This window comes from Crocuta crocuta, unplaced genomic scaffold, assembly GCF_008692635.1.
Source record: "Crocuta crocuta isolate KB4526 unplaced genomic scaffold, BGI_CrCroc_1.0 scaffold26, whole genome shotgun sequence".
Lineage (NCBI taxonomy): Eukaryota > Metazoa > Chordata > Mammalia > Carnivora > Hyaenidae > Crocuta > Crocuta crocuta.
Window position 1 is genome coordinate 707,572 of NW_027532249.1, and position 20,573 is coordinate 728,144.

A 20,573-nucleotide genomic window follows, 5' to 3' on the forward strand; every position below is an offset into this window, starting at 1 on the left:
TCTAAGAAAAACTTTCTAAGCAAAGAAGATAAGGTAGATGAGGAAAGCAGAAATGTTTTCCTATCTCCAGCTCACCATCACTGCTTCCAAACTGCTGCAGATTTAAGCCATCCAGGTAGCTTCTTGCATGTTCCATGGTCTTTCTCCTCCATCAATAATATCCATTTGTGATCACCCTAACCCATTACACAATTGCTCATAATCTGGGATTTTGTTGCTCCAAAGACCAAGGCTGGGTCTTGTTCCTTCTGGGTAAAACCAGGTAACTTTTTCTATCTCACAGCTCAAGATGACATAAGGGGAGGACTCGTCTGTCCCCTCAGCGACTCACTGCCTCCCCACAGGCACCTGCTTGTGGAGTGTGCCTTCTAGGCGGTGTTCTGGAGCAGCTGTCCTGTCTAGCTTTAATTATAATAAATGCTATTTTAAAATGTATCAACCTTTACAATATATTTGAACAGAATATGAATTCTCCTACTCTGGAGAAAAATAATTTCTTTGAAAGTACACTTCTGCTCTAGTCTGGGCAATTAGCTAAAAGACAGAAGGACCAAAGAAGAAATTTCTTAGAGGAAAGGAAACTGTAATGGAAGGGGGAAAAAAAATCACAAAACAGAGCCAGCAGCTTGAAAATAACTAGTGAAATAAAGCAATATTCTGATTTCTGTATTACATGATATTAAAAAAGACAGGTTCAATGGAAATTAAATTTATTTCTGGTTATACCACATTAAAATATACACCATATTTATTCAGAGTATCATAATCAATGCAAAAATAGAACTCTCTTCTCTCCTGTAAAAAAGTTAAGTACAATACTGTGGGCTACACACATGATATTTTAGTCAGGTCTTCAGCATTAGCTTCTCAAAACAAACAAAAATCTAGTTATCAAAACAATCTTACAAAATATATACAAAAGAATATTGCAGTGTAAAAAAAATGAAGTTACCAAAATATAACTGATGTAATTTACTTTGCACAAAATGCATCTAGTTAATTTTTTCAAGAGCTTCACCTATGAGTTGAATAGCAACACTCTTGCCTTCATCTGTTTGAATAACCAGCAAAGCTTCAAATCTGCCTGCCGACTTTGGTCTGAACTGCACAGGCATGTTGATGTAATGCTGGGCTCTGGAAAGAGAAAGGAAAGGTCATCAGCCTGGTGCTACAGCAGCACGTGCGTCACCCGCCACAGTAACCAGCTCCATGCACGGCAGGGAGGGTGGCTGGATTTTGATGAAAGAACTCAGCGGAGTTATATTCGGTTTAAATTTGGTTCTCGTTTCTTTGATGCTATTATTTAACAAGAAACTGGCACAGAGGAGAGGAAAATCTTAAAATCTGATTCAAATAGTACTGCATATATATTCCTGGCCATCCAACAAAAATAGGAAAAGGGAAACAAGAGGTCTGTTTAACTGCATGTGGAACTCTGTTCTGTCTGCAGAGGCAGGTAGCCATCTTCCCAGAAAGGGCGAAGGAGCACGGGACACACCCCAATCCTCCTCCTTTGGCAGCACACTCCACAGGGAGAATATGAAACTTAAGGCGTCCGTGCCCATCATTAACTGGGCTGTGCAGATTTTGCTCCAGCATTTGCATACACTTTTATAAAAACTGTCCTGAAAATTTATTTTTAGATTATGTTTGATCCTTGAACCACATGGGTTTGAACTGAGCAGGTCCACTTATGCATGGATTTTTTTTTTCAATAAAGTATAGCACTATAAATGTATTTTCTCTTCCACATGACTTTCTTGATAACACTTTCTTTTCTCTAGCTTCTTTTGTTCTAAGAATATAGTACATAATACATTTAACATACAAAAAATATGTTAATTAACTGTTATTGGTAAGGCTTCTGGTCAACAGTGGGCTATTGTAAGTTAAGTTCTGGGGGGAAGTCAAAAGTTCTACACAGATGTGCTACGGCGTGGGGGTTGACACCGCTAACGCTGGCTCTGTTCAAGGGTCAACTGTATAGAAGCAGGTAATGAGTACCCTGTACTTAAAAGTATTATGTTGGGAGGTTTTTGTTCACAAAACTGGGTCCTAAGAGCTTCAAAAATACACCTTTATTCTCATGGTGAATAAGACCACATACACTTCATCATAGCCTATGTGATGTCACTGACTTTTAGTCTTGTTTTAAATGAAAATTTATAGCTTTTAGACTTTCCTCAGAAGGAAGGTAGCTCATCCCTGAGTCTCATTTCCAAACTACAGGTCTTAAAGTTCAACAATCAGAACTGACATATGTTTTTGTTTCCAACACACCTCCTGTGTACAGTGTTAGCTTTTGGGTGTAAAATTGCAGTGGGCAAAATTTAGGAAACAGTTTTAATATTTCAAAGCCCTTTTCCTGGATATAACTGATAATGCAGAATTTAAAAATATATATGTATATGTACACACACACATGTTTGGGTTATTTTCCCCAAATGCATTATATCCTAATTTCCCATGTCAAAATTTAAAAACATGGTACCTTGTGCCCGGCACTGACAAACTACCATTTTCTCTTTCATGTTAGCATTTCAGTACCCAGAAAAATGTAGTACAATTTGCCAACTTAAGAGGCTTTATAACTTATGAATTGCTAAAAGTAATAAAATATCCTGAAATAAACCTCTGACAGACCCCATCATTAACAAAGTTTAATATACAACATAGAACTGTTCTATATTTAAATGAGAAAGTGTTTTAAAAATGTATTATGATGAACATATACCATCTTCTTTAGGCTTATATTCTGAATAAACTAGAATTCAATTTAGAAAAAACCATAAAATTTAACATAGTTCTAGAACACTTCAAGTAAGATGGATATATTTATTTACCATAGTACCTTGTACTATTATTAAAAACTGCTTTTAATCTCTCTCTCCACACACACACACACACACACACACAAACACACACACTTAAAAGGGAAAAGGTAAGAGTAAAGTGTGCTAAATCCAGTGGACAGGCCTCGCTCAAAATCCCCTATCAGGTAAGGGCGAGAGTTACGGCACAGGCACACAAAGAGCAAAGATGCTTTCAGGGAGGGACACGGCAGCTGCGGACATCCACTCGAACCGCCTCCTCCGCTACCTGTCCCCATCTACAAAACCTGCAGATCCCCATCATTTTTTCTTTCTTTCTTTAATTTAAAAAGAATACTCTGTATAGGAAAACGTAGCCCAGGAGCACAGCCAAGGTATCATCATGAAGTAACAAACTGCTTGGTTCCTGTGTGCTGGTGAAGGTAACAGCTCAGTGACAGTGCTGTCCTTGGCTGTGACTTCTGTGACAAAGCCCTCTGGAATGACACAGCAGGGTCTGGCAGCTCAGCAGCAGGAGGCTGCCAGGATGCTGGGTGCATGCAGATGCGGGCACAGGAGAGGGGAAACATGTCACTATAATGTCGCAACAGAGATTAAACTTGAATAAAACAATAGGTTAACAGAAGAATGCTTTTCAGGGCGAAGAGGGAACATGAATGAATTATTTTTAAGGAGATGTGATAGAGATGGTCACCTAGAGCCCCCAAAATGACTTTTACAAAAAATTGATAATCAGGGTTTCCTTTTCCCGATTACCTTCCTTATAATCTATTGCTTTAAGGGGGGTATATCCCTAAAATCCATCCATGCTCCCCACCTCTGCACTAGACAAAATCCCTGGAACTTGTGGGCAAAGCTCTCCTCGCCTATTTATGTTGCAGTTAGCTTACATCCCAAAGGCTTCGGACCACTGTTATGTGTAAGAACAGCCCCATCAGGCCTCACAACTGCCCTGGGGAAGGTGCATATTTGTAGTAAGGCACTGATTACCTCATGTACCCTAGAGATGAGTAAAGTCACACTATTACTCTGGAAGGGTGGAACTAACGGTATCACAGAGCAAAGAGCGATCTAATGAAAGCCACTTAAAGGAAGCTGGGAACTGCTTTTAAGGTTCTCAGAACAGATTCTGTTCCACCTGCCAAAGCAAGCTTAACCTCTGCTCTCCACCAGCACCTGTATTTCATGAGCCCCTGTCCAAAGTCAAAGTGTCTAATATTTGGGATAAATACAAAAGCATTCAATACTTACAAGAACAAGCACCATTATTTCAATTTTGAGGTAACAATTTTCAAGTGAGCTACTGTGGCAAAGTTTTGCTTCTCCAAAGTTGAAAGAAGTCATTCTTATGTATAAAGAAACCACCTTTATGTAAAATTTCAGCCTGTGGAGGGTCATGAGAGAAAGTTTTTCTATGACCTGGGATTTACTTCACTTGGTCTCTCACTCATGTATTTAGCAGTGGCCACCTGCTGTAACATAGTCTAGCACCACCTGTCTTAAATCAGTAGGGCAAAGCCTCACTGACTAGAGGGCCACAGGCTGCTGGGAGTCAACGATTCAAGAGTGGAGAAGCTGGGAAACGTGCAGTTAATGTGTTTTGTTTGTTTGTTTGTTTTTTTATTAAAGTTAGGCCTTTCTGGGGTGCCTGGGTGGCTTAGTCGGTTAAGCATCTGACTTCAGCTCAGGTCATGATCTCGCAGTCTCTGGGTTTGAGCCCTGCGTCGGCTCTGTGCTGACAGCTCAGAGCCTGGAGCCTGCTTCAGATTCTGTGTCTCCCTTTCTCTCTGCCCCTCCCCCACACGTTCTCTCTCTCTCTCTCTCTCAAAAATAAACATTAAAAAAGTAAATAAAGTTAGGCCTTTCTCCTCCACATGGCTGTTGAAGGGATTAATGGAAAAGCATGGACATGCATGCAACTGTGGTGTCCATCAAAATCCGTGGGGTTGGTCTTCACAGACCCTGCCAGTAGGCTGGCTGAAATACGGGCATTGTCAGTACTGCCAAAGATGCGCTGACACCTGCAGACTGACACCCGCAGATGGCTTACGTCCTCCTCCTAATGAACCCTGGCCGCCAGGAGCACTGTCGTCTGCATTTTGCAAATCAGGAAGCCTAGGCTTAGAGAGATGAAGCCTATGATAACTTTCTAGATACACTGTTTAATTTGCACAGTTTGTGCCCTTAAGTCAGTCCCCTGGGAGGCAAAGGGAGTGCAGGAACCTCAAGTACAGGAATAGCAGGCTTGGAGCAAAAAGAAAGAGACGAGAGAAGGGGCCTCCCCCACGGCGTCTTGTCTTTTCAGTATCTAGAGATATGTGTAACCTTCTAGAGTATGGCCCTGCTGGCCTTTGTACCTTGGGAAGAGGTAGTCCTAGAACATTAACACAGTGGTCCCAGTTTTCATGCAACATGTTTTTGGAATCATCTAATGCTAAAGATCTTATGATTAATTAAGTAGCTTAAAGATTCAACGATTAAGATAAAATTATTTTCAGTGTTAAGTCCAACAGAACCCTACTGTTAAAATTCTAAGCAGTAGTGACAACCAGTTTGAGATTTCAATATAAATGTAGATCACATGGAAAATGAATAGCAGCAAGGATGACGAGAAAATCAGGGGATGATTTAAGAACAACATAGAGTATTTGAAGAATGACAACTGGAAAATATCATAATAAAAATTTTTCCCAGTTAATCCAGGAAGGTTTTTCTCCCAATTATTGAAAATTTAACTCCTTAATTCTTAGCACAGTGAAAATAACACTTAAAGTATGAATTATTCTAAAGTTATTCACAAGATGATTAAAGTTCTATGTATTTATGTGGCTGGCAAAACACTGGGTAACAGGAATCATATGCTAAGTCCAAAACATCGCACAAAGTTTGGGCTGCTAGACAGTAAAGCACACTTATGTGCAGGTGTGAAATGCTTTCCCTGCAGGCTCGTCAGCTCTTTTCAGTCCTGAAAACAAAGTCCTGTGCTAGGATGAGAACATTTTAATTTATGATAAACTCACCTTAAAGAATATTTTGAATGTTTGACGTAGAAAGGCTCTCTGGGACTTAAAAACTTCAGCTGGAATTTAATAGGAAATACTTTATGAAATTATGCAAGTTAGATATTTGAGCATACTTAAAACATTTATTTAATTAAAGATATTTAGTAAATTTAAGTATAGTCACAAAGTTAGGTAAAACAACAAATGCTCACGAAAACAAATTTAAAAGAATTTTAACATGAACTTATCCTAGTTCTGACTACAGTAAATGTTATGCAGAAATATGTTGGTATAATGGTACAGAAGAAACAGAAAACAAGAGGAAAACTTTAAAAATGAAAATATGAAAACAAATGCTAAATATTTTTGATTTTCAGATAAAGGGTCACAAACTTCCCATAAGTTTCTTTTCAAAAGCAGATAAGGCATTTAAAACATCAATTCCTTATTATAATCTAAGTATAATCTATAAAACAAGCTTCTAAATAATCAGGAAAATATTTATCAAGCAGTTGAATACATCCACTTTCCCAAAAGCCACAGTGCTATTTCCAACTTACAGAGTGCGTAATGAAAGAATTATTTCGCAAGTTGACTTTCAACGTCCTTGATTCCCCAACCCTAGTCGGCAGAAACTGATACACATCTTCTGGGGCATAAACCCCGCGGTGAGTCAAGTCAAGCTGTCTGCTTTGGAAACACGTTTAAAAGTTAACTATTTAAAATCCACAATAAGTTAGACTATTTATATATATATTAAATTAGAAAGTATAGATTTGTGTTTTCTCTCACAACTCAGCTGGAAAATAGTTCTGGAACAGCAACTTCTCTAGCCTGTGTGAAGAGAAAATGCCCACCACAGCACTCGGATGAGGTTGGGGGTCAGCGGCTACGCAGGACAGGACACAGGAGGGCAACACTGCCCCCGCCCCGTTCTCCCTGCGGGCGCTGGCTCCCCGCTCGCCTCACACTCAAGGCGTCCACAGGTGCTCCTGTCCCTTTAGTCCACTTCAGGTGGACCACTCCCAAGGCAGCCCACGGGATGATCTCCATTTTTCAGGAGAGACTACGCTGAGAGCGGGACACAAACTCTGGTGTCTCAGCAGCATCTGATGGCAGTGAGCTAGATGCCACGCTCAGTCTGGACAGGCCCACGCCCACTCCCTCACTGACAATGCTGCTGTCCCTTGTGGCCTGGCCCTCAACATCCCTAACTGCTCTTCCTGCAGTCTCCCTAGGAAATCCCACCTCAGTGAGTAATCCAGCGACCTGACCCCGTGATTCCCAGATCTGAGCGTCTGGGCAACATGCCTATCACTACACAATGATCTGTCTCCACAAATACAGACTAAACCTGGGATCTTTCTTCTCAAACCTGACCCTCCACTTGTTTTTCTGTCTGGGAGCTAACTTTGACCCTGTTTCTCTCTCAATCCCCCTTACTCAACCCATCCACTGAGTCCTTCAAATTTCCTTCCTATATACCTCTCAGATCTGTCCACTTCTCATCATTTTCCTTGACATTACTTTCGTCCTGGTCTGCTTAAAAATAGCTTCTGACTTGTTTTTACCATATCTACCCTTGCCTCCTCCTAATCAGTCTGTACCACAGCCAGAGGATTTTTCTATAAATACTGAAATCTGATCATGTCACTCAGTGGCTTTCAATAGCTTCCCAACTAAACCCCCAAATTAACATCTTGACATACAAGGCCCTGCGTGGTCTGCCTCTGCCCGCCCTCTGGCCTCACCTCACATACTCTCCTCCCTTCCTCTGGGCTCTAGGCCTGTGTGCTGTCTTTGGTTCCTCCAGGGCCAATGATCCTCAGCAGTCGGTCCTCACAAGGCCGAAACTTTTCCTATGCTCTTCACCTCCATCATTTACACTCATCCTGTTCAACTTAAAGGTCCCATTTCAGGGAGCTTCTTCCCCGGTATCACATATCAAGCTCCCTTTGTCACGTTTCCCATTTATTTCCTTTCAGTCCTTTCCATGAGTTATAATCAAGCCTGTTAGTGAGATAATTTGTGATGTCCCTCCTCCTCCAGGAGGTGAAGTCCATGGAGGCAAGGACAGGGGCAGTTCTGCTTCTGCTACCTGGCACATGGTCTGCGCTCAGTAATTAGGAGATGAACAGATGAGTAAACAGCATCAAAAGAGTGTGGTAAGAACACATACTCTTTAAAGGAGCCTAATTTCTTACAAAATACGTGATTTACTCCTCTTAGAATATAAATGACATTTATATTAAATTTAGTAGGTATTTAACATATATTTTTCTTATAAGCATCTTCCTCCAGAATGAAGTTAGATCTAAATATTAGTTAATTAAGGATTGTAAGAAACATATTTATTAGGCAAAATACTTAAATATTATCATCACAGCTGTGTAAGCTGCTGGTATAAAATACACGTTTTAAAAAGTTTTTAAGAATCAACGTTCATACGATGTTTTTGGGAACATAAAATGATATGGCCACTTCGGGAAAACTATTTGGCAGTTTGTTTTAAAGTTAAACACATGGGGCTGGGGTGCCTGGGTGGCTCAGGCTGTTAAGTGCCCAACTTCGGTTCAGATCATGATCTACAGTTTGTGGTACAAGTCCCACATCGGGTTCTGTGCTGACAGCTCAGAGCCTGGAGTCTGCTTCAGATCCTATGTCTCCCTCTCTCTCTGCCCCTCCCCTGCTCATGATCTGTCTGTCTCTCAAAAATGAAAAATGTTAAAAATTTTTTTTAAAAAGTAAAGTTAAACACACTGGGGGTGCCTGGGTGGCTCAGTCAATTAAGTGACCAACTCTTGATTTCTGTTCAGGTTCATGAGTTGACAGTGCAGAGCCTGCTTGGTATTCTCTCTCTCCCTCTCTCTCTCCCCCTGCCCTGCTTGCACTCGCTCTCTCTCTCAAAAATAAATACATAAACATTAAAAAAAATTAAGAAATATAAATAAATAAAATTAAACACGTTAACCATGTGACTCAGTAATTCTGCTCTTCAAGTATTTTTACTCCAAAGAAGTGAAAAAATACGTCCACAAAAAATATACACAGAAGTGTTCATAGCAACTTCATTTATAATGCCTCCAAATGAGAAGCCACCCAAGTGGCATCAGGAAAATGAATAAACTGTGATATGTTCACATAAAGCAATGCTCAACAATGGAAAGGGACAAACTACAGATATACCTGACAACACAAATAAACCCCCAAAATTATGTGTGATGAAAGAAGCCAGACTTAAGGGGGGTATGTATGTGTAAGAAATTCAACAAAACCAACCTATGGCAAAAGATGAGAACAGAACAAATCTTGGGTTGAGGGCAGGGCTGCCTGCAAAGCAAAGGGATGTATAAGAGCTTTCTGGGGGAGAGAAATATCCTCTATCTTGATGGGAGTGGTAGCAGTGAATGGAAACTCATAGGTAAGGTCCCCGAGCATTTTCCTGTATGTAATTATGTATCAATAAAGTACTGGAAAATATGTCATAAGATGACAAAAACAACATACCCAGGTATGAGGGCAGAAGCTTCTGATACAGCTGGTCTCCGGGGTTTAACTAAATTATCTAGTTTAATGAGGGAGTTTGTGGAAATTTCTGAATTTTCAGACTCATTTTCTGCTTTGACATTCTGCATAAAAAAAAAAAAATCACAGGGTGGGGCAGTAGAAATAAATACTCTGGGAAAATATATGGACATTTACCTGTTTGAATTCTACTGTTTCCTTCTTAATTTTTAAAAGAAAACTTAAGATTTTTAAATTCCCTAAATTGCAAACACTATACCTTATACTGTTCAGTTTCTTTTACACACACACACACACACACACACACACACACACACACACACACACTCTTACTTAATCAAGTCAAACATAGATTTCATAGAGCCAAATCCAGACCTCAAACATGCCAATCAATAAAGGCAAATGAGAAAATTAAGATTACAGGGCCAGACAACAGAATTAATTAAATTAGAATAATATCAGGAAAATAGTCTGCATTGTTAGGACAGTTTTCCATGTCAGTTTCACAATGTTTTTAACATATATACACAATAATTTATTTAAATTCAGTGTAATACTCACTTGTCCAGAGAGTTGAAATCTCAAGGTATGTTTCATGTGAGGCTCTTTAAGAGGGTGACATTCAACATCCCAAAACTGAGCATAATCTCCTCTATCTCTGGGCAAAAAAGTGATGGAGACCTGCAAAACAACACGTCCAAGGGGAAAATTTAGACCTGGACCTCATGCACCTATAACTGGTATACAGTTTGGCACTGGCTAGTTTTGCCACTAACTGAAAAAGAATTTGAACAATTCTACTTTTGCTGGTCTTGTTGCTATATACCACATCCAAAATACATTTTTCTTTAAAAAAATTTTTTTTTAATGTTTTATTTATTTCTGAGAGAGAGAGAGACAACATGAGCAGGGAAGGGTCAGAAAGAGAGGGAGATACAGAATCTGAAACAGGCTCCAGGCTCTGAGCTGACAGCACAGAGCCTGACGCAGGGATCGAACCCACGAACTGTGAGATCATGACCTGAGCCGAGGTCGGATGCTTAACCGACTGAGCCACCCAGGCACCCCCAAATATATTTTTCTTTAAAACTCTATGTAACATATTCCTCAAAATGTAAATGTTAATTTACATTATCAAAAAATTATAGAGCTGTCATGTGTAAGACCTAAATGAGGAAGGTCAACTCCAGAAACACAATCATGTCTTTCATTGCAATGCTTATGGAACCCTCTGCTGGCCATGTTGTAAAGCCCTAAGGACAAGAACCAGTTACTCTGACCAATGCCTCAAAGTTATACATACGAACTGTATGCGTACAACCTATAAAAGGCTCAGGATGAGAAAGTTGTAATATTTAAAAATAGTATCTTATAAAGTTTACCAGTGTTAAGTGCTTCCTTTAGCAAAGAATTTAGTGTTAAATATACTATTCGTTAGGTTAACCACTAATCAGTACCTTTGGGTCTGGGCTTAACATTAAAACTCTTAGGCGACCCTATTTCTGTCAGTATAGAACATAAGAAACAATGCAGCCAGCAAGTCTTAAAGTGTGGAGGTAAAGGCAAAATACTGATGGAGGAGACGTGATCATCAAGGTTAGAGAGTTACACTGTTAAAGAGTGTATGGACACTGAGAAAATTAAGTAGAAGGAAGAATGAAAATGACCATGTCCTAAATGGTGAAAATATACAAATTATGTGGAACCATTGGGCACTACAGTACCATGTATTCTACAAACTCAACCTAACACCACCTTCCAGCCCCAAAAAGGAAACAAAGAGGAGGGGAAAACAGTATTACTGTATGTGATACACACCAGACACATAATGGGAACTTTAACATCCATTAGTTCATTTAATCCTGATGATCTAATCAAACTGTCCAATGTTTCAGAAAATATTGTGTACACCTCTTACTTTAAGAAACAGGTAACTACTGTGCTCCTCCCCTGCTCGTGTTCTCTCTCTCTCTCAAAAATAAATAAACATTAAAAAAAAAAAAAAAAGAAAGAAAAAATAAACAGGTAACTAACAAACTAATTTTTTCTTCCTTCTGGATCACTATTATCCACATCAATAGTTGTGCTTTTTGGTAGTATTTCCTTAAATGGTCCCAGAATGATGTACCTTGCTTTCTTCTCCCCTAACATAAATTAAGTACCCAGACCTGGAATTCAGTTAACAAATGTGATTTGGCAGTATGGTAAGCAAAAGAAGTCAAAGGTTTCACAGAGGTTTCATTTCTATGTTTGGTACTGTGTGAAAGGAAAAATTCCCAGGAGACAATCTAGTCTTGTTTTTCCTTTTTCAAAGCTTTGTTGATAGAATTCATATACCATACAGTTCACCCACTTTGAGTGTGGTCAGGAGTTTTTACTATGTTTTCAGAACTGTGCAACCACCACCACAATCTGACTTTAAAATATTTTCAACAATCCAAAAAGAATCCCCACACCATCAGCAGTCATTCCCCACTTCCCTCTCTCAGTCCCAGCCCCAGCAAACACGTATTTACCTTCAGTCTCTACAGATTTACCTATTTTACACATTCCGCTGAATCATACACTATGTGGCCTTTTGTGTCTGGACTGCTTCACTTAGCATGTTTTTTCAAGGTTCATGTGGTAGCATGTTATCAGTGCTTCATTCCCTTGTATCACCAAGTAATGTTTCATTGCATGGATATACATTTTGTTTATCCACCTATTAGCTGATGGACATTTCTACCTTTTTTTTATTTTTAATTTTTTTAAATGATATTTATTTTTGAAAGAGAGAGAGAATTTGAGCAGGCAGCGGCAGAGAGAAAGGGAGACACAGGATCCTTAGCAGGCTCCAGTCTCTGAGCTGTCAGCATCAGAGCCCGACACAAAACTTGAACTCACAGACTATGAGATCATGACCTGAGCTGAAGTCAGATGCTTAACTGACTGAGCCACCTAGGCCCCCCTCTATCCTTTTTGGCTATGAACACTTGTGTATAAATTTTTGTTTGAACGCTGGTTTTCAATGTTTTGGGATATATGTCCAGAAGTGGAGTTGCTGGCTCATATGGTAATTCTACATTTAGCTTACTGAGGAACTGTCACACTGCTTTCCATTGCAGCTGTACCATTTTCCATTGCCAACAGCAGTATATGAGGGTCTTAATTTCTCCATATCTTTACCAACACTTGTTATTGTCTGGTGTTTGAAATCACAGTCATCCTAGGGGTGTGAAGTGATATCTCATTGTGGTTTTGTTTTGCATTTCCCTGATGAACAGTAATTCTATATATCTTTTCATGTATTTACTGGCCACTTCTATATCTGTTTTTGGAGAAATGTCTATTCAGTTCTTCAACCCATTTTTTAAACAGGCAATTTGTCTTTGTATTATCTAGTTGTAAGAGTTCTTTACTCATTCTGGATAAAAGCTCTTCAATAAATATAGGACTTCTAAATACTTTCTCCCATAATCTGGGATGTCTTTTCACTTTTTTATGGTATCCTCCGATATACTCAAGTTTTACATTTTGATAATTCATCTATTTTTTATCACTTGTGCTTTATGGTTGTCACATCTAAGAAACCAAGGCTTACACCAAGGTCATGAATATTTACTATTTTATTTTCTAAGAATTTTATAGTTCTGGCTCTTATATTTAGGTTTATAGTGTGCTACAAGCTACTTTTTGGATACAGTGTGAAGTAAGGGTCAAACTTGATTCTTCTGCATGTGGATATCAGTTGTCTGGGCACCATTTGTTGAAACTATTCTCTCCCTGTTGAGCTGTCTCAGTATCCTTTTTGAAAAAAATCAACTGACCATAAGTGTGAGGGTATACTGGGGACTCTTGAATCTATTCCACATATTCTAAATGTCTATCCTTATGTCAACAGTACAGTTTTGATTACTGTAGGTTTTGAAAGTAGAAAGTGTGAATCCTCCAGCTTTGTTCTGTTTCAAGATTGCTTTGGTTATGCTGGTTCCCTTGCATGTTTATATGAATTTTATGATTGACATGTCAATTTTTTAAAAATACAAACAAAAAAAAACCCCAAAAAACCCCAAACACCAGCTGGGATTTTTGACTGGGATTGTACTAAATCTATAGATCAATTTAAAGAGTACCACAATTTTAGTAATGTTAGATCTTCTGATCCATGAACATGGGATGTCTTTCCTGCTGGCTTTTTTTGCAATCCTCCTCTCACCACCTTTGCCCCAAATGTTAAACTTTTGTTGAGCAATGTGTCTGTACACTATTATGCTGCTTTACCTCTACTGTGGGCTGGGAAGTAAAATAAACTATTCTTGTAGAACAGCAGATTTTTCCAAAAAAGTCAGAAACCCTCTAGAAGTCTGTTATACAGACCTACTCAAGTGCATAGCTTGTAACTATCACTGCTCAAAGATTCTTTTATAGTCAGTAATGAGTTCACAACTTTAGTGGAGAACTGATTATAAGTCTGAATCCCTGAATAAATGGACTAATGTCATATAAATGCTATAGTTTAAATGAGTTTCAGCTGTTGGCATGAAAAAGTATTATTACTAAGGCCAAGTGAATGACTAGTGTCACTAGAGATATCTGAAGAAGCTATGTCAGGTCCACAAACAAATTACAACTTAAGAGGGTCATGGTACTATCTGGCACCTGGGTGGCTCAGTCAGTTGAATGTCCGACTCTTGATTTTGGCTCCGGTCATACTCTCACGGTTTGTGGGATAGAGCCCCATGTGTGCTGACAGCACAGAGACTGCCTGGGATTCTCTCTCTCCCATTCTCTCTGCCCCTCCCCTACTTGAGCTCTCTCTCAAAAATAAATACACCAACATTAAAAAAATAAAAAGAGGGTCTTGGTACTAAAAAGATCCATCACCATTTACCCACGAAGATATACTATTGACTATGATATGAACACTGAATTGTTTTTGAGTAGTGGTAGATTTTTCTAATATGGCTAGTGGACAAAACTACTGTCTAGATTGGAGCTAGAAGTGTGTTCTCAGTATTGGCAGCCTGTGGCCACATGAAGTGCTTATATCAGAATGTAAATCAGTCCTACCACTAAGTATGGTATTTTGTTTAGCTGTGTAGAAAGCAAGGCCTCTGCTGCAGGAAGCAGTCCATTGACTTGCACTGAGGCAGGCCTCTTCTCCTATGGCAACCTGGCTGTTAGCAGCACTGGTCTAGGTAAGGCAACTACTCCGGGTGGAAACAAAGGCACTTCTGGTCAATCAACACCAGTTTCTTACCAAAGGCTGTGAAAAAATGTCAAAACTCACCTTTTGAATTCCACGGCTTTCCAGTATACCAGAAATAGGAGAACATCTGAATGCTGCATAGGTAGCTCTAAAAACATCTCCACTGTCATCGACTCCCTACAACAATTTAAGCAAACAAATGAAAAAATATTAAAGTCAGTAGATAAATTCAGAGTGAGACCACTATTTTTATGGTTACCAAGGACACACAAACCAGTTTTGCAGGGCACAGGAGAGCTCAATGCCTGCCTAGGAGTGGGAGTGCTACTAAGCTCAGCTCACACGAGGCCTCACACTCACTCTCCTCCCTCCATCAACAGCCACTCCTTCCTGGCTACAGTCATCTTTAGGATGATGCTCATAATGTCAAAGAATTTCCCTTCTCCTCAAAGACCCTGAAGACCTTGTTGAATGTGCATTTTAATAACCTATGCGAACCATCTGTTTAGTTATTTTCAGTAGGTCCAGCACTATCTTTTGCACATATTTTGTGAGTATTATGGCTCAAAACTGCTACTGTCACACAAAATACATGGTAGAAAGGCCACAGTGTTGTAAACAACACACATGACAATACGCTCAATTCAGGTAGAACCTACTGGCAGAGACTATTTGCAGGATACAGTAGCTAGCATGCACTGACACAAAACATTCACTTCTGTCTCCTGCACTAGTTCCTACTGGCTGAAAACATACAGCAACACTCAGAACAAAGGAGAGAAAAAGGCACACGCATGCGCGTACACCACAATGTTCCATAATAATGTTTTTATATATTTTCCAAAATAGTTATTTCAGATGAAAATCAGTACTGTAGAAGGTAGTTCATTAAATGAGCAACTACAGATTTCACATCTATTCTATAATTTGACTCTCAAAACCACCTTGTGAAAAAGATGGGGGCACATATGAGCCCCATCTATAGAGAAAATCAAGTAAGTGAATTAGTGGAACTAAAAAAGCCAATAATCCCAACCTGTGCTCATAATTCAGTTTTAAAACACCCTGCATAAAGTTTAAATATTAAAACAAATATATTTAAGGTAATTATTACTGACCTTGACATAAGGTGGAGCTAAAGATGACAAATGCCACTTCACTTCTGTGTTACCATGATTCTCAAGTTCCAGAAACTTTTCTATAAGGGACACACATGTCACAACTCAATTCTTGGAGAGGTAAGTAAACAAGCAGACTACTATGACCATGTGTAACAATGACTAATTACCTCATCAAAGGGGAAAAATACAATCATTAGATCCCCTGAGGAGCCCAACAGGAATTTATAGTATTTTCTAACAAAATCAAGTTTGACAAATATCTTTTTTTTGATGTTTATTTATTTTTGAGAGAGAGAGAGACAGAGCACAAGCACAGGAGGGGAAGACAGAGAGGGAGACACAGAGTCCTTAGCAGGCTCTGGGCTCTGAGCTGTCAGCACAGAGCCTGACGTGGGGCTCGAACCCATGAGCTGTGAGATCATGACCTAAGCCAAAGTCAGATGCTTGACCAACTGAGCCATCCAGGTGCCCCTATCTTGTTTTGGTTTTTAATCAAAGTATAATAAAGGGCTTAAGGAAGAGAGCAATAAGATGATTTATATGTGTAAATAATTACTGGCTGCTGTGGGAAAGAGAGACTGCAAGGGAGTCAGAGTGGATGAGGAGCCCTGAGAAGGCGCCACAGCAGCAGTTGTGTGGAGAGAGGATGCACAAGGTGGTCTGTATCAGGCCTCAGTCATAGCAACGGGAGGAAAAGCAGCAGGCCGACAGAGGATCGTTCTGAAGACTGCAAAGGACTTGCTAGTGGACTGGATGGGAAGAGAGAGGAAGAGAATAGCACTCAGCTTCCAGGGATTTGGCTTAATGGGCAGACAATGGTGCCACTTACTGACACAGGTAAGGCTGGAGCAGACGCAGGTTTCATGGGTAAAGTAAGAGTTCTGTGTATGAGATGCCCACCCACAGAAGCTGAGCAGGGTGCAGGGAGAGCAGAGAGAAGTGGACACAGGCAGACCCGGGAAGAAGAAGACCCTTTAGTGGAACCTGAGAAGGAGCAAGTGAGGCAGGGGAAACCAGGAGAGAGGCACAAGAAGTATGTAGTCCAAGAAGGAAGGAGTGGTCACTAGTGTTGAGAGGTCAAATTAATAGACGCAAAAGCTTTGTACACTGGCAGGATCATAGCCAATGAGGTTTATCAGAAGCGCAATTATTGCTAATTGAAAATGAAGACCCATCAAAGAGACGACTCCTTTTCAGTGACCTCAACAGCAGTGGGGTCAGGGCAAGGTGGCAGCACCAACTCTGTACAGCCTGAGGAAATGAAGGCAGAGAGCACAATCCTTCCGTGAGGGAGGGATGTTGAGGAGGCAGGGACAGCAGCAAGGAGACGAGGCCAAGGAATGCATTCCTCAACCACCTGATGGCAGGGCACACTGTGTGCCAATGGAAAGGCACCAATAAACGGAGAAACTGATGACACAGGAGACAGAAGAGGCAGCTTAAGGCCTTGACAAGGGCCTAGCTTCCAAGCAGAGGAGTTCATCTGGGATGGAAGCAAAAGTCTTGCATTTAGCCTAATGGTTTGTATATTTGCAGTGACGAGTGGGGCAAAATCAAGAGCTGGGAAACGGGAAAGGACATCCACCAAGGAAGGGCTGGTAGGAAACCCTGGTGCTGAGGGGCACCTGAGAGCAAGACCGTGAATCCGTGGACACAGCCCCAGCTTTCTGCAGGAGTGCTGTAGACACAGGGCTGGTAGAAGTCTGGCTCTATCAAGGTTTGGGATCTTGCCAGACAGGAATGCAGGGGGAGGGACACACGGCAGTTGAAAACATTCCTAAGGCAGTAATTGCAGCAACAGACCACAGAATTCAAGCAGAAGTGGACAAGGCTGGGGTGGTAAAGAATGAGAGGGTAGTAGGGCCAGCGGCCTGAACATTTGAATGAGGCCAGGGAGCTGCCGGAACTTCCAAAGGACGTGATGGGGGGAAGACGGGACAAGGGGATGGGTGATGGTCAGGGAGGGACAGTTTTGACGGGCAGAAAAAACTGAGCCTGAGTGGGAGACAAAGTCAGTGAGAGAAGCAAGGAGTGGAGGGTCGGGTGACAGAAGACTCAAACCCTTTCCAACAGGTCCCACCTGCAATCCCATTCACTGAGACGGAGTCATCACGGGTGGGGGATGGAGGAGCAAAAGCAGTATTCTCAGGACATTTGAAGAATATTAGCAGTACTAAGTGCCTACTCGGTGTCAAACACTGTGCCAAGTGCTTTACAGACATTATTTCATTCACTCCTCAAAGCCCTCTGTGAGAGGAGCCAATTATGTTGGCCATTTTACAAATGGGGAAACTGAGCAAGTCTATTTAACCTCTGTAGTGCCTCAAAATCACATTAGTGAGTGGCAGAACCAGGTTTTACCCACTTTCTCTCTTTTCAGCTGCTACCTAATTAGCAGTTCTAGTAAAAGACCTAGTGAGAACTGGGAAGAGATGGTTCTGATCAAGTAGAATCTGAGACTCCCAGAATATAAATAGTTCCTAAACACCTAGACTTAACATTTTAGGATTTTTAAGCTCCCCCAAATCCTGCCCATCACTGAAATGGCTGCCAATGACCACCCCTCTCCTGAAATAGAGGACAATTTTATCCCTGTCACTATCATATGGCTCACTAAGAGCAGTGTTAGACTCAACAGATTGGTGACCATTTGAATTACATAACCTGTGATACCATACCTGAAGTTTCACCAGGTTCTGTTGCAGGAAAAGTAACAGTTTTGTTTCTTATCTCAACTTTTGTGGAAGGTGGTTTTGTCATTGGTTTTACCAGATGACAAGCTGAAGGCTCAGTTCCTGGGGAAAGGATTCCAAATGGGCTGGAAGCCAAATGAGTGAGGAGTTCTTTTTGGGTCAAGTCTTCTCGAATTTGAACTTTCACAATTTTCTGAAATGGGCCAAATAAAGGAGATAAGACACAAATGGAGCTATCATTTTAAAGAAACAATTCCTATTTTTAAATCATGGTGGAGAGAAGTAATGCCAAACAAATGGAAACACTAATGGATGAGAAAGTTTATTCAGATCTCAAAGTAATCTTTGACTCCTCCCTCTCTTCCCCAACTATACCTTCTTTTTCAAAGTAGATTTTGCAAATTAGTAATGGTTCCTAGGCCCCACTCTCCATTTCTGCCCCCACCCAGGAGAACTGTTCAGATTGTTAATGGAAAAACTATGTGCTACATGCTCTGTGTGAATAAGTCTAGTTCGACTGAAGGAGCCGGCCCCCATTCATTTCATTTTTGAAATGTTAGAGCTAATAAGGATCATGCACTTAAGCTGCAAAACAGGAAAAATGTTGCTTAAAAACACTTAAAGTACCTTCTGTCCATTGTCACAGTGTATATAGATCAAACCACTCCATGGGAACATTGACTGTTTTGTGGATAAGGAGGAATTAGGACTCACAAGAATCTGTAGCTTACTCCTAAAAAAGGGAATTTAATAATGAAAACCAAGAATATCCTATATTTTAATAGTAATAACCACAAGACTTATAAATACTGTTCTACCAAGACTTATAAATACTGTTCTATCAATGACCAATTCTTTCCTGGTCACTCAAGAAGGAGCTGAGAAGAGGTGATATCCCATCTACATGTGATTTTGTATCAGCCCAAGCTCAGTGGCTCACAAAAAGTTGAGTGACATAAACCCATGAACCGAAGGGGAAAACTCATGTGAAAAGAGACCATGCCATAGAAATGCCATTTAAAAAGTAATTCAAAATAAAAACTTCTGGAGCAAAAGACCAATATACAAAAGCTATTTATCATAATAAAGAATGATATAGTTATAGTACAAAGGAAATGAATAGCTGGGGAGAAAACTGGAAGAAAAAGAAGGGGATGGGAAATAAATGAAACAGCTTTTAAAAAATGTTTTATTTATTTTCGAGAGAGAGAGAGCATGAGCGGGGGAGGGACAGAGAGAAAGGAAGACACAGAATCCGAAGCAGGCTCCAGGCTCTTGAGTTGTTAGCACAGAGCCGGATGTGGGGCTTGAACCCACGAACCATGAGATCATGACCTAAGCCGAAGTCGAATGTTTAACCAGCCGAGTCACTCAGGTGCCCCAATGATATTGCTATTTACCCAGTTGTTAAAACTTTGTGCTCACTGTTCTCTTCAAGAGCTATGGAATGTCAAAAAAGACTTTTAAATGAGGACGATGTAATCAGATTTGTGACTTAGAAGAAACAACCAGTTACAAAGGATATGTTGGCATACATATCAAAAATGGCACAGCAAGATTATTTTCCATTCCAAAAGACTAAATACATGCGGTGATGGAAAAAGTGATTTGTGAACAATTCATTCCCCTAACTTTCCAATCATTAATTAGTAAATGTTTAATCGATTGCTTTGGTCCTAGGAATGTTTCTCTGGAATATGCCTAACCATACCTCAGTACTAGTCCCTAAACTCTCCTAAAATGCATACTCCATCACTCTGCAAAAGTAAATTAAATTCATGCTGTTCTTCTGCAAAGCTGCTGTCCCCAAATAGGAAGCAAGTTTCAGACATGAATGTTCTATGCCGACCCAAAGTCCCTGAAAAGCTGCAGAACTGTGGCTTTACCTCCTATTGGTAAATAAGCTATACACAGAGGAAAGCTGCTCATCAGCATTTGGTCCCAAAGACTTCCTTCTATCTTAGACTAGTTTTTGCGCAAAACAGCAAGCTAGGTTATGGCTCAGACATATTAAAAGTCAGGAAGCTTTGTCTATAAAACGTCTTTTAGACAAAACCAGTAGAATAAGTTGAGCCAGACCTAAGATAACCAAAGATAGAACCCTCTGGGCTTTAGGGACCACCACCCCTCATCATACACCCAACTGCATCCCATGCTTTGTAATTTGGTGGGCAGAGTAACATATTCTGATGTTTTCCACTCCAGGAAAT

General features: G+C 40.3%; 1 protein-coding gene across 1 annotated transcript in view; it reads right to left on the minus strand.

Moving 5' to 3' along the window:
- Positions 1-720: 720 nt before the first annotated feature.
- The window catches only part of CEP192 (centrosomal protein 192), a 128,356-nt gene continuing 108,503 nt past the window's right edge, over positions 721-20,573 (minus strand). Inside the window, exons 38-46 of the mRNA XM_077778236.1 lie at positions 18,991-19,096; positions 18,349-18,556; positions 15,668-15,747; positions 14,631-14,726; positions 9,920-10,039; positions 9,341-9,462; positions 6,394-6,523; positions 5,852-5,910; positions 721-1,134 (exon numbers count right to left, since the gene is read on the minus strand). Of these exons, the coding sequence (XP_077634362.1) occupies positions 993-1,134; positions 5,852-5,910; positions 6,394-6,523; positions 9,341-9,462; positions 9,920-10,039; positions 14,631-14,726; positions 15,668-15,747; positions 18,349-18,556; positions 18,991-19,096 (1,063 nt within the window). The 3' untranslated portion in view covers positions 721-992. The remainder of the gene's footprint in view (positions 1,135-5,851; positions 5,911-6,393; positions 6,524-9,340; positions 9,463-9,919; positions 10,040-14,630; positions 14,727-15,667; positions 15,748-18,348; positions 18,557-18,990; positions 19,097-20,573) is intronic.